The 12,546-nt window shown below is 44.4% G+C and overlaps 1 protein-coding gene across 1 annotated transcript; it reads left to right on the top strand.

Annotated features, from left to right (window-relative positions):
- Positions 1 to 315: 315 nt before the first annotated feature.
- MRPL23 (mitochondrial ribosomal protein L23) lies at positions 316 to 12,486 on the top strand. Its single transcript, XM_083495092.1, has 5 exons — positions 316 to 428; positions 1,210 to 1,332; positions 3,089 to 3,171; positions 4,699 to 4,772; positions 10,719 to 12,486. The coding sequence occupies exons 1-5, from the start codon at positions 412 to 414 to the stop codon at positions 10,881 to 10,883; spliced, it is 462 nt and encodes a 153-aa protein (XP_083351218.1). The 5' UTR covers positions 316 to 411; the 3' UTR covers positions 10,884 to 12,486.
- The last annotated feature ends 60 nt before the right edge of the window (positions 12,487 to 12,546 follow it).

The following is a 12,546-nucleotide window of genomic DNA, read 5'->3' as shown; positions in this document are numbered from 1 at the left end:
AATTAGGCAGCGCGTCTCTCCCAATAGTTTTTAGCTATCCCAAACGCAATGCAGCTGCATGAGGCTGAGCATTGGTTTGGGACTGGTAGTGCAGCCCAATACGAAGACTCGTACGTGCCTACTCCGGAGTAAGCCCACGGGAACAGAGTCCAAGGCCGAAAAGGGATCTGAACCAGGCTGCCTTTTGCTGCAACCGGAGGGATGTCTGAGCACTGAGGCTGGAAACCCTCGCGCCTGCAGCAGGGGGAGGGGAACAAAGGGGCCAAAGGAGCCAACATTCACCCCAGACAACAGCCATCATCGCCGCTCTATAGGTTTCTACGTCTATGCGCTCCCCCTCTCGTAGCAAGATGTGCCCGCCCCTTCCGGGGGAAACGAGAGCGTAGGAGGAGGAGGAGGAAATCGGGAATCATGGCCCGGCGAATTCTGTAAGTGGCCGGTAACGCGAGGGAGGGAGTTTCCCTCTGGCTCCGCTTCTGCGCCCCGTGCCGGGTGCGAGTCTGGCGGCGGCGGCGGCGGCTCCCGCTTCTTTTGAAAGGGCTGCCGGGCTTAGCGAGGACCTCGCGGCCGTGGTGGCGCAGCCCGGAAGGCGCTGCCCCCACTGACCTCCGGTGAGCGGGAGGCTCCCCGGGTCGAGTCCCAAGCGCGGCTCCTTCATAAACGCCACGGCGGGCGAAGCGGGACAGGCAGAAGGAAGCGGCTTCCCAGTGCAACGGGCAGTGTTGCCATGCATGGTGCCCTCCAGACGCCATTGGCAGGGGGCTGGACTAAATGACCCTCGGTCCCTTCCAGCTCTACAGTTCTAGGAACTCCCGCCATACCTGGCCAGGCTGATGGGAGTTGCCCAAGGAATATATCCCTATTTCTGTCACTGTGCTCTACTGTTTGGAGGTCATCAAATAGAAAATCCAGTTATGTGATTAAAATTAAGCAAATGCAGGCTTTTTGCTGTGCGTCGTCTTTGTTTAGTTGGAGTTGCTTGGAACAGAATAAATTCATTTAGATCACCTTTCCTTAAGAGATAGATGTATAAGGAAAAAGAAGCAGCTTGTTCTTTAAAACTAAGGTTTCATAGCAGATTTATTCTTTTTATTTATAGCTTGATGGCAAGTTTATGATTCCCACTTCCTGGTAATAAATGTACTTGAAATAATTTGTATTAAGAATTCCAGTCCCCCCAATGGAACTGTTTATTACTTCTGTCTATAGATATCCCCTGTACCAGTTTGGAAATCCTCAAACAAGGGTTTTCCGGACAGATTACTTCTTGACAATGGTGAGGCCTGGTGTTCCGCAGCCAGAAGACACTGTGCAATTCCGCATCCCCATGGAGTAAGTACATACAAGGAAAGGAACGTCTGCTTATCGGGTTAAAATGAAACACTTCCAGAAGACATCTCCCCAGAATGTTGCAAGTATTCTGGGTCCAAAGGACAAAGACAAGGCTTAGAATCATAGAAGGGATTCAGGGGTCATCTAATCCAACACCTGCAATGCAGGATACTCAGTTGAAGTGTCCATGACAGATGGCCATCCAACCTCTGCTTAAAAACCTCCAAGGAAGGAGAGTCCACCACCTCTTGTGGGAGTTTGTTCCACTGATGAACAGCTCTTACTGTCAGAAGGTTTTTCTGAATGTTCAGTCGGAATTTCCTTTCTTGTAACTTGAATCTATTGCCTTGAGTCCTACCCTCCAGAGCAGGAGAAAACAAGCACGCTCCCTCTTCCATGTGACAGCCCTTTAGATATTTGAAGATGTCTATCATATCTCCTCTCAGTCTCCTTTTTCCCCAGGCTAAGCATAGGTAACTCCTTCAAGCACTCCTCATAAGGCTTAGTTTCCAGACCCTTGATCATCTTGGTTGCCTTCCTCTGGATACATTCCAACTTGTCAACATCCTTCTTAAATCGTGGTGCCCCAAATTCAACACAGTATTCCAGGCATGGTCTGACCAAGGCAGAATAGAGTGGTGCTGTTAATTCCCTTGATCTGGATACTATCCAGTGGTGGCCTTCCAAACAGGTTGAAATGTCTGGGCTCTCTTCAAGCACAGCCTCACATAGATCTGATTTGTATGTCACATTATTCCAAACTATGACATAATGGGAATTTGCGGGATCCTGGGGACTGCTTTGTTCCTCCCTAGTTCTCCCGCTGGGCTTGGCTGAGTTGAGCTTAGCCTTTGCTGTCTGAACCCAGGTCATGAGTTAGCTCTCCAGGACAAGCAGTGAGCCATAAACCATGGACATACCTTGATTACAGCTCACGATTAGTCTGGTGAAAGCTAAATTATGAGCCTGGCTTTGTAGAGCATGCTAACCAAAGCCATGGTTTATCTCAGCGCAGCAACAGAATAACTGTGGAAGAGCAATGCAGCCATGATCTCCTCACACAGAGCCTGTACGTTTGTGTGTTCATTGTCAAGCAATGGTTAGGCTTAGTTGATGTGCGAACCAAAACAAAGAATGCATTTCAGTCATCTAGCCTGGAGGTGACAAGTGCATAGGTTGGTTTCTCCAGGAAAAGACCTAACAGCTACTCCTGGGTAACTAGAACCCACAGCCAACAGTAGCTCTGTTGTGTCTGGGTTAAGCTCCAGGGTTTTTTTTTTACTCTTGATTTGTGTTAATAAAATTCATCTCCTGCACCCCCCTGCCAAATATATTTCTCCCAAAGACATAGATTGTTATGTAGCTATCTTAGGTAAAGGTAAAGGTACCCCTGATCATTAGGTCCAGTCGCGGACGACTCTGGGGTTGCGCGTTCATCTCGCTCTACAGGCCGAGGGAGCCAGCGTTTGGCCACAGACAGCTTCCAGGTCATGTGGCCAGCATGACTAAGCCGCTTCTGGCGCACCAGAGCAGCACACGGAAATGCCGTTTACCTTCCCGCCGGAGCGGTCCCTATTTATCTACTTGCACATGACGTGCTTTCAAATTGCTAGGTAGGCATGAGCGGGGACCGAGCAACGGGAGCTCACCCCGTCACGGGGATTCGAACCGCTGACCTTCTGATCTTACCATTTTAAAAAAATATATATGCTAGAAGTGTTTGTTTCTGTGTTGTAATTGTTTGCATTTGGTGCAGAATGACAAGAGTGGAATTGAAGGATTACCTTGAAAGTATATATAAAGTGCCTGTGGCTGCTATAAGAACCAGGATACAGCATGGTGAGTCTTCTGTATACATTTGGAGAGCATTTGGAGTTCTGTTTTCCAACAGAACTCTTTCAGTTTATTCCTCCCTCCCCCCCCCCCAATTAATTCTCTCTTATTTGGAAAGGCAGTTGTTCGCTATTGATTATTGATCCCCAATACAACAAGATTATATTTCTTTCTAATTGAAACAGTTCCTGTATTGATGTTGTTATCATCTCTGTCTTCTTATTCCTGGGAGGATCACGTGTGGATTACACTCTATCCTTAATGATTCATCCTTAGAATTTACTAATTATCCAGCCATCCTCTGGGGGGATTGTGGTCAAAGCTAAAAATTTGGGAAAGGTGGCCCTGAAACAAATGAGTGTTCAGGTCCATCTTCATAAAGTTCAAAGGCATAAACCAAACTCAATTTTGGACAAGGAAACACCATGGAAAATGTGTTTGCATTTGTCCAAAATTGATTTTTGCCACCTATCCCAGGACTTAGGAATGTTATGGTCTGAAGGCCCACCATCTTGCTGAAGCTGAGCAGATCTGCATCTGACCAGTACTTGGGTGGGAGACTCCTTCAGAACCACACACCTGCTGCAGAAGAAAGGCAGGAAATCTAAATGGAAGAAAATGCAGTCCTCAAATTCAATCCAGCCCCTTTGTAAGAAAGTCTGGAGTATGGTTTTCCTTCAAGAATATCGTTGGTATAGTAGAGAGCAGTAGAGACTCAGGATTGCAAGATTGGTTAGGAAAGTAAATCTTTTTAGATAACAAGCTTCAAATTTATAAGAGAGAGAAAATGAACATATAAAGGAGATGGATAAGTAAAGGGCAAAAATGTGAGGTTTGCTAAAGCACCCTTAGCCAAATAAATGAGACAAACTGCGCTGAACTTTCTAACCATGCTCAGTGCTTTATTGTCTGTGAGCACAGTCCCCTGGGATTTTGATTTCTATGAACTTTCCATCCTCCTTATAGAATCCTAAACCACTGGAAACTAGTACGTGTGCATGAGAAGAGAGAAGGGTGGGGGTTGAGGAAATATAATGAATGTGTGAAGATTTAGCTCAGACTGTTCCAATGTGTATATTTTCTGGGTTCTGTATTAATTGTAAATACTTACATCATTTTAGAAACAGAAATGACACTTTCTGCTGTGCATAGATAAGGATGGCAGGTCAGGCTGAGGAACTTGAACTGTGCCAATGTGGATGCTTCTCTTAGTTTAGTAAAAAGTTTCTCTCTTGTACCGTGACATAATATGTGGATTTTTAAAAAATATATACTGATGCTTTACATTAATTATCTTTGTGTGCTGCTATGACCTACAGCTCATGCAGTTAAATAGAAAGTTGATTACAGTGTAAAACAGCATCATGGGCAGTAAAACTACATCCTTGGCACTCAGGAAGGGCAGCTGGTGAGACTACAAAACTCATTTCCCCCAAAGATCAGAACCAACTCTAATTGGAAAAAACATTTATTAGGGAAGGGTAGAATTGCTAGTTTGTGGAAAGTGAAGTGAAGCCTTCATATGCTTAACAGGTTCAATGAAGCAGAGGGATCACAGAAACCGACGAATCAAGAAGCCTGATTACAAAGTTGCTTATGTACAGCTGGTGAGTAAATGCATTTCTTAAGTGGCTGGGCCCAAACATTCTAAATCTTAAAAATCATTAAAGTTAATGCAATTTAGGCGGATCTGCATAATGTTCCTTCATTTCCTTCATTTTGGTAGATTCTCTCTTTTTCAGTTGCCCGTTTTGATTTGATTTGATTTATTTCCCTTTTAAGAACTAATAGTGTTATTATTATTATTTAATAGTGTTATTATTTATTATTTACTTTTTATTAAAGATTTTATTGGGTTAGAAAAATACCTGCACTGTCTCTATTTTCAGGTTGCATAGTCTTTTCTACAAATCAGTTACATTCGATGTGAGACATTAATGTTGTACACGGTATAAGGTTGGGGGAGAGAGGGGGTAGACTTAAATTCTTTTACATAATGTATATGTGGGGTTTTTGCATCAGTGTCACTTGGGTAGGTTCTCATTAATTTTTATTTATTGACATATTTATCTCACATTCTTGAGGGGAGAGGCTGGGCCAGGATGTTACAATTCTGAGGGCTACAAGAAGGTGACTGAGAAATTGTTTAAAGTGCTTTTATCCCCAATGTTCACTGTTTTCTTAGTGCAGCAGTTCATGGACTCAGAATGTTGACTCTGTGATGCTAATGTCATGTCCATTCTGCTAGTCTCACAACTGGATTCTCACTTTTTTGCAGCAGCTGAAGAACACACATTTGAACAGGACAGCTGTAAAGTGAAATCGTTTAATCTTACTGGCAATATTAGTAGCCATTCTCTTTTAATTTTTGATATCCTCAGCCTGTAGCCAAAAATTGTGTTTCCTCCTCTCCCAGCTCAGGAACTGGAGGGGTTTCATATGCCATGCTGCATTGGGCTTCATGGATCAAAGTCTTGCTGTTTTGGACCTGTGAAGCTCAGGGAGGCTGCGGAGATCAGCTCCTCCTGCTCCTTTCAGGCTTGAGAGAAGGTCGGGGAGCCTTGCTGAACTTCACAGGTGCTCTTTTGATGCAGACAGACAGACCTATAGGTTTGTGTGTGTGTATCTTCACTCCTTCTGTGCCCTGCACATTCTTTGTATCTTTTGGCTCCCTGATAATTAACTATTGCATCTTAATGAGTTGCTGATCTGTGAGATGACTCTTCATTCTTTCTCTTTTAAGCCACCTTTAGTTAACATTTTCAGAGACAAATGGAGAAGCTCTTCTTCAGCCTTAACAGGTTTGTCATTATCTGTGCAGAGTTTCTTGGTTGACCTTAATCTTGCTCTCAACAATGACTCACCTTCAGTTCCTCATGACTGGGAAGTCTTTGATCCAATCGTCATATTTTTTTAAAACCCACTTCTCATTAGTTTTTAATTAGTGGCTAATCCTGAAGGGCTCCTGTTATGTTTTTCTTGCTTAGTTGTGCGTAACTCAGTATTACATTAGAAATAATATTACTCATGAATGACGTAGGAGGAAAAACATTGCTAAGGCCTGATTTATATGACTTGAGGAGAGCATACAGCTTTTCAAATGGATGCATTTGAGGTGGTGGCCATCATAAATCAGCTACCTCCCCTAGGCTCTGTTTGCTAAGGTGAGCTAGGATGTTCTAGCTTCCTGCCTTGGTTCATAATGTGGTATCATTTTCACAAAGAGCTAGGCCAGGATGAAACAGACAAGAAGGGAGTCCTTGGTCATTCCGAGGTTCTTTTCCGTCCTCCTTCCTTTGCTTCAAACCCTGCTTCGCCCCTTGATTGGTGTAAACAAGTCCAAGGCTCAAACAAGTTCATGTTTCTTAGACGTTCCGGGTAATCCTTTCAGAAAGCCATCTGTTTTGGAAGGTCTTCATGTTTGCCTCCTGAACGAGTCAGTAGGTGGCAGCATTATTCTTCCCTGTATTCTTTGTCTTTGGTTGCTGGCATTCTTACGCATCTGAGAAATATTGTTTTGTCTTGAAGGCAGCAGTTACGTTTCCCTACTCTGGAAGTCATCAGCTTCTAGTTTCCAGGGCAACTTATGCAATATAATATGTACACATTAATCATTGCATTTCAAGTGTTGGAAGATGAAAACCCTGATGTGTTAGACATCATATAACACATAGCCGTACGGGCGAGAGTAGAGAATTGACTCGCATGCACAAGGACCAGGTTGTCTGGAAGATTGAGGACTCTTTCCCCACACACACACCGAACTTGGCAAGTGAATAGTTCAGCGCAGGTGGTATTTGTCTCCCACTGCAAATGACCTCAAATTAGTGCTTGTGGTCAATATCACCTTCAGGAGTTTCAGGCTGTTCTTGGTGTGCTCTCTCCCTTCTTCCCGAGGAGAAAACGTTTTGTAGCCTTGATTATGATGCAGAACTAATGATTGCCTTTTATGCTTCAAAAACTAGAACCAGGTTATATATCAAAATGGAAACTGCTTCTGTGCCTGGAGAACCTCAGCTGCTCTCTGCCCTTCTTCCCTCGCCTCCTGCTGTTAGTGAGGTTCAGGCATGCAAGATCTGCGGGTGCATTTACCAGGTTAGCTGATGCCAAATCACTTGAGAAGGGTGTGTGGCCTAGTGGCTAGCATAATCGTCTTGGAACCTTCTAAAAACTCTGAAGCTTGTTGCTTCAAATAGTTCACGGCTGGCACGTGTGATGTGGTTTGGGGGTCGTGCAAACTATGCCAGCTGTGTTCTTGGTTGTTTTTTTGCAGCCTGCTGGTTCTGTTGCAGAGAGTCACTGTTCATCAAATTACAGTGCAAACAACTTCACCTGGTAGAAGGAGTAAGGCACTTCTCCCCTGTCCCCGGTTTGGATCCCGTTAGAGTCATGTATGCCTTCAGAACTTCAGGGCGAGATTTTCATGGAGCTGCCCTTGGATGGCTCTGTGGAAGCTTCAGCTGCTGCAGAACACAGCAGTCCGTCTGATGAGTGTGGGTCTTTGAGATCGTAGTAGACCTTCCCTGGTTGGAGCAAAGTGGTTTGTTTGTAAGGTTCATTGCTCCCATAGGTGTAATCCTGTGCTAAACGAGACCCATAGCAAATGTCCATTGACCCCGCTGAGAGATTTTGACCATGGGTCCTTAACAAATGGTTGTAAATATGGCAGAAGCTCAGATTTGACTTTCAGTGAGTAATAAACCACCATCTTTTACACTTGCAGCCTTTGCTATGACAAAAGATATAGGGTTTCTGTATGGATATTTAGCCCTCGGCGTGTAGTTATTCCTCTGGATATAGTTGAAGTTACAAAATGGTCAAGTTAAACTAGCTACTGAACATGCACAGTAACTATTTTTCATAAAGCTTTCAGCACTCCGGAATCCGACCAGTGCAAAATTACTGCATGGTATTGTGAGGATTTATAAGGCTTTCAGTTCTGAGAGTTCAATGTAATGTCTTGGCTGTTTCAAATCCTATCTGGCCGCTGGCCAAGATCAGCATTTCTCGGCAAAACAAGAGGTGGAAAGAGCCAACTTGTCTGCACTGACTTCTATTTATTAAAAGGTTCCAGAAACAGATTGACTTCTGCTCAATATTTGATTTTGACCAGCCTGGGAACTGGGAGCACTTTCCCTAGATAGCTGGAAGGGTATTGTCTAGTTCTGCTATCACGTCTGAGCATTGCCCTATGCCTTCTTACTTGAAATAAATGAAGAGTATGGGAAAGAGATGTAGCATTTCGTGGAAACATCTGCCCTGAGCAGCATACTTTCAGCCTCCCAACTCTGTGACTAGGGTTGAGCGTGCAGAAGAAAAGTTCAAGGGCTAGCACCTTGGCTCATCCCACAGACCATATCCTTGCCCTTTGAGAACAGAAGGTCCCATGTCTACCTTAAGACAAGGCCTCTCAGTTTTCAGCTTGGCAGTAGCCCCAACCCTGGTATATGTAGAAATATCACTCAAGGACGACATTGTGCAGGCAAGGATAAGGGACAGGTGGCAACCATGCTAATGTTGCTTGGTGACTTTCCAATGCTGCCCGTGGTGTCTATATTGGAGTTATTTTTGTTGCTTTATTTTGTTTTTCTAGCTTCTTTAGAACTAAGGTGGACAGCAACAGCACATAACCAAAATGCTCCCAGGTGTTAAAAGCCCTTTCTCTCTCTTTCTTGTGTTGTTTCTGGAAAATGTTCAAGCTTGGATTTCAGTAGACCTCCGGAACAGTTATCAAAAATGTTTCTGGGATCTTTCCTAAAGGGCAGAATTAGAGGCGCAGGATAGAGAAATTGCATTTGGCAATGGCATGCAGTGGTGGAAATGGTCTCTTATGTATGTAGGGGTCTGACTTCCTATGTTAGGACTTGGAATGACATAGTAGTGCTTCTGCTTTGAGGCCTGGATCTCTGTAAATTGGGACCAAGATCTGTCACCTGTGCTGTAGGGTGAGAAGCCATAGATGTAGAAAGCTAAAATTGCACCTTCTTGTGGGCCTAGTTCCAAAATAATTGCATGAGACCGCTATCATTGGCAAAAGCTCAGTTAGCTTGCAAAGCAAAATTTGACTTGTAGAAATGCAGCAAAAATGCTCGTGTCTTCTGGGTTTTATATGCTGTTGATTTCCAAGTTCTTTAGGGGTGGGCTAAAGCTGTGAAGGTATTTTGGAAAGCAGTTTCAAAATAGCCCCAGACAATATTTTTATAACACCTCTTTCTATGCGACGTTATTGTCTGATAGTTTTATTATACCAAGTTCTCTACTTGAATTGAATGGAAAGCTGACAGGGTTGATTTTAATGAGGTTGTCAACACTGCATACACTATGGAAAAATAAAGAGATAATGTCAACGGAATAGAATGCTGTCCTCGAATAATAGGTTCCTGCTGTTAAATAAAAGCGAAAAGGTCAGCTGATGATTGTTTTCCAAATGGGAGACGTTGAGTCTGTGGCAGCGCTCTCTGTGCTGGCATGGACTCTCTTCATTATGGGGAGTGATTGCTGTAAATGTAATCCTACATTTCAGGAATTACATGTATTTCAAGAATCACTTTTTATTTCCTATCGTTACACAGTTTTGTCTAGCATATCATTTTCCTCGGTCTGCAGACATGGAGGCACTCAATAGCCATGGTCTGTGCTTTAATGCACGCTCTCTCTCGGATACACACACACACACACACACACACACTTCTGGACCAAATGCTACCAGACCCAGGGTTGAGAAGATCACTGAAAATCTTCCCTAATTGATCCACTTCAGTGATGATTCTGTCCCCACCACTTTTATATCTATCTTAAAGGGGGAAAGTACCCATAAAACTGCTGTCTGCCCCCCAGCAATTTTTTTCCACATGGAGGTGCATTTGTCTTCTCTTGATACATTAGTCTGGGGGGGGGGGAGAATGAGTTGAAGAATGTTCTGAGGTAACCCAAGACCATCTGCTGGATCGGTGTTTTCACTCACACCTGCTGCAATCGAGAAATGTAATTTTGCAAATGTATACAGTCTTTCAATATGTTCTCTCCAGCAATTGATCTTTTGGCTAGGCGGGAGCATCTTTTGATCTGACCACCTGCTTCCTGAATGGTACCACACACCCTTGCACCATATTTCCTAAGTCACTGTTTTCTGCATGGACATCTGGGTCATTATTGAACCGGTGCTGGATATTTGCCTGCCTGTTATTTATGTAGTAAGTGGCACTGAGAGAGCCAGTGTGGTGCGGTCGTTTGGGTGTCAGACTAAGGCTGAGGTGTTATGGGTTCAATCCTCCACTTAACAATGAAGCACACTGGGTGATCTTAGGCCAACAGAGTGACCAGACCGTCTTGCAGGGTTGCCGTGAGAAGAGGGAGGGATTTATGCTACCCTGTGCTCTTTGGAGGAAAGGTAAGATAAAATAAAATATTCTACATCTAACTTCCTACAAGCTCTGCTGAGTCTTTTGGGGGTTGGCAGTAACGTTCTGGACCAGCTGAAACTTCCCACAGCTGTTGAAAGAGTTGTAGCTGCTACCGGAACATGAGATTAAGCATTTGTTTTCTATCTTTAGGCTGCGGGACAAACTTTTCAGTTTCCAGACTTGTTTCCAGAAAAAGAAGAAGTCATTGAGCCCGGCTCTTTTGAAGATACCCAGAAGAAATTTATGGAAGATGAGAGGCAGAGGCAGAAAGGCGACCCCAGGCAAGCAGACGTTCCCACCTGGTTTGGACTTTGATGGAAGCAGCTCGGAGGGACTCAGACCATTGCACCCAGGATGGGTTCTCATCTTGTACTGTCATTATGTGGACGTCATCCCCACTTCTATAAATCCTTTTGAAAATACACTGCTCATACTCCTTTTGTGCAGCAGGATCACTTCAGCTCTTTCCATTTCAGCTCATGATGTTTCTTTTTGTGGATGGAAATGCTAACTGCTCTATCCATCCCAAAGGCCTTTTCCATTTAGGCTGTTGCTCTCCCCTTTTCCTGGTCTGAATAGTTTTATTTCAACGCTGTTTACTGGCGTATAGAAAGGCTGGGACAGCCAATACTGTAACCATGAGGGCCATATGCAAGATTTGGGGTGACCTATGCTGTCTCTGAATTGGCATAAATAAAAAAATTGTCCAGTAGCAACTTAGCACTAAGTTCCATTTCATGAGACTCAATGTGGTGCCTTCCATGTTTCTAGATTCAGGTAGGTAGCCGTGTTGATCTGATGCAGTCAAAATAAATTAAAAAATTGTCCAATAGTACCTTAGAGACCAGGGACGCGGGTGGTGCTGTGGGTTAAACCTCAGCGCCTAGGACTTGCCGATCGCATGGTCGGTGGTTCGAATCCCCGCGGCGGGGTGCGCTCCCGTTGCTCGGTCCCAGCACCTGCCAACCAGTTCGAAAGCACGTCAAAGTGCAAGTAGATAAATAGGGACCGCTTACTAACGGGAAGGTAAACGGCGTTTCCGTGTGTGGCTCTGGCTCGCCAGATGCAGCTTGTCACGCTGGCCACGTGACCCGGAAGTGTCTGCGGACAGCGCTGGCTCCCGGCCTATAGAGTGATATGAGCGCACAACCCTAGAGTCTGTCAAGACTGGCCCGTACGGGAAGGGGTGCCTTTACCTTTACCTTTACCTTAGAGACCAACTAAGGTGCTACCGGACAATTTTTTAATTTATTACGACTGCGTCAGACCAACACGGCTACCTACCTGAATCTGAATTGGCAGACAGCCTCATACTTTGGGCACCTCACACTGTTTCAGGGATGACCCTGTTGGGTGTGTGGGATTGATGTGGGCACCATTAATGAGACACTAGCACAATGGCATATTTGGGAGCGGAGGTATCGCGCAATGTCTTCCTGCAGCCTGAAAGATCGTTCTGAATTTTCAGAACGTGTATACACAAACTGAGCTCCTGACCCAGTAAAAAGCACTGCCTTGCCCACTTAGTTATTGTGTGTGTTGTCAGTGTGTTGGCTTTGTCTATCAGGATTCTCAAATCATTGCATAAGGCTGCACTTCTCTCCCCGACTTGAATCAGTTACAGTGACTTGGGAAAAGGTTGCCATTTGCCTTGATTCTTGTTTAAAGAATTCTTTGCGCTTTTGTGTATGCTTAGTCCTGCTTTCCATTTTCTTATCTCTTATTTTTCAAGTTTGTTTTTTCAGTTTTCAATGAAGATGGCACAACATTAGGCAGCCTGCTCTGTGGAAGCTGAGCTCTGTTGCTTTTTAGGGAAATACTAATTCAGATGTCGTGGTCTGTGGCTGGATATCCCAGAGGCCCATGCTGCTACCTAAACCACCAGTGTGTGCTTCAATAAACAGGACCCTTTCCCCTCCTCAGTTCTCTTTAATTCAGCAAAGCCTCCGCCACTGTTTAGTAGGAGGGGGAAACATGC

This window comes from Podarcis liolepis (genome assembly GCF_965112155.1).
Source record: "Podarcis liolepis genome assembly, chromosome: 1".
NCBI lineage: Eukaryota > Metazoa > Chordata > Lepidosauria > Squamata > Lacertidae > Podarcis > Podarcis liolepis.
Note: the sequence above shows the minus strand (reverse complement) of the source record. Positions and strands in the feature narration are given on the sequence as shown.

Coding starts and splice junctions, on each gene's coding strand:
- MRPL23 (XM_083495092.1), top strand. Junction 3,172..4,698: donor AAGAACCAGGATACAGCATG/GTGAGTCTTCTG, acceptor TATGCTTAACAG/GTTCAATGAAGCAGAGGGAT. Junction 4,773..10,718: donor AAGTTGCTTATGTACAGCTG/GTGAGTAAATGC, acceptor TTCTATCTTTAG/GCTGCGGGACAAACTTTTCA.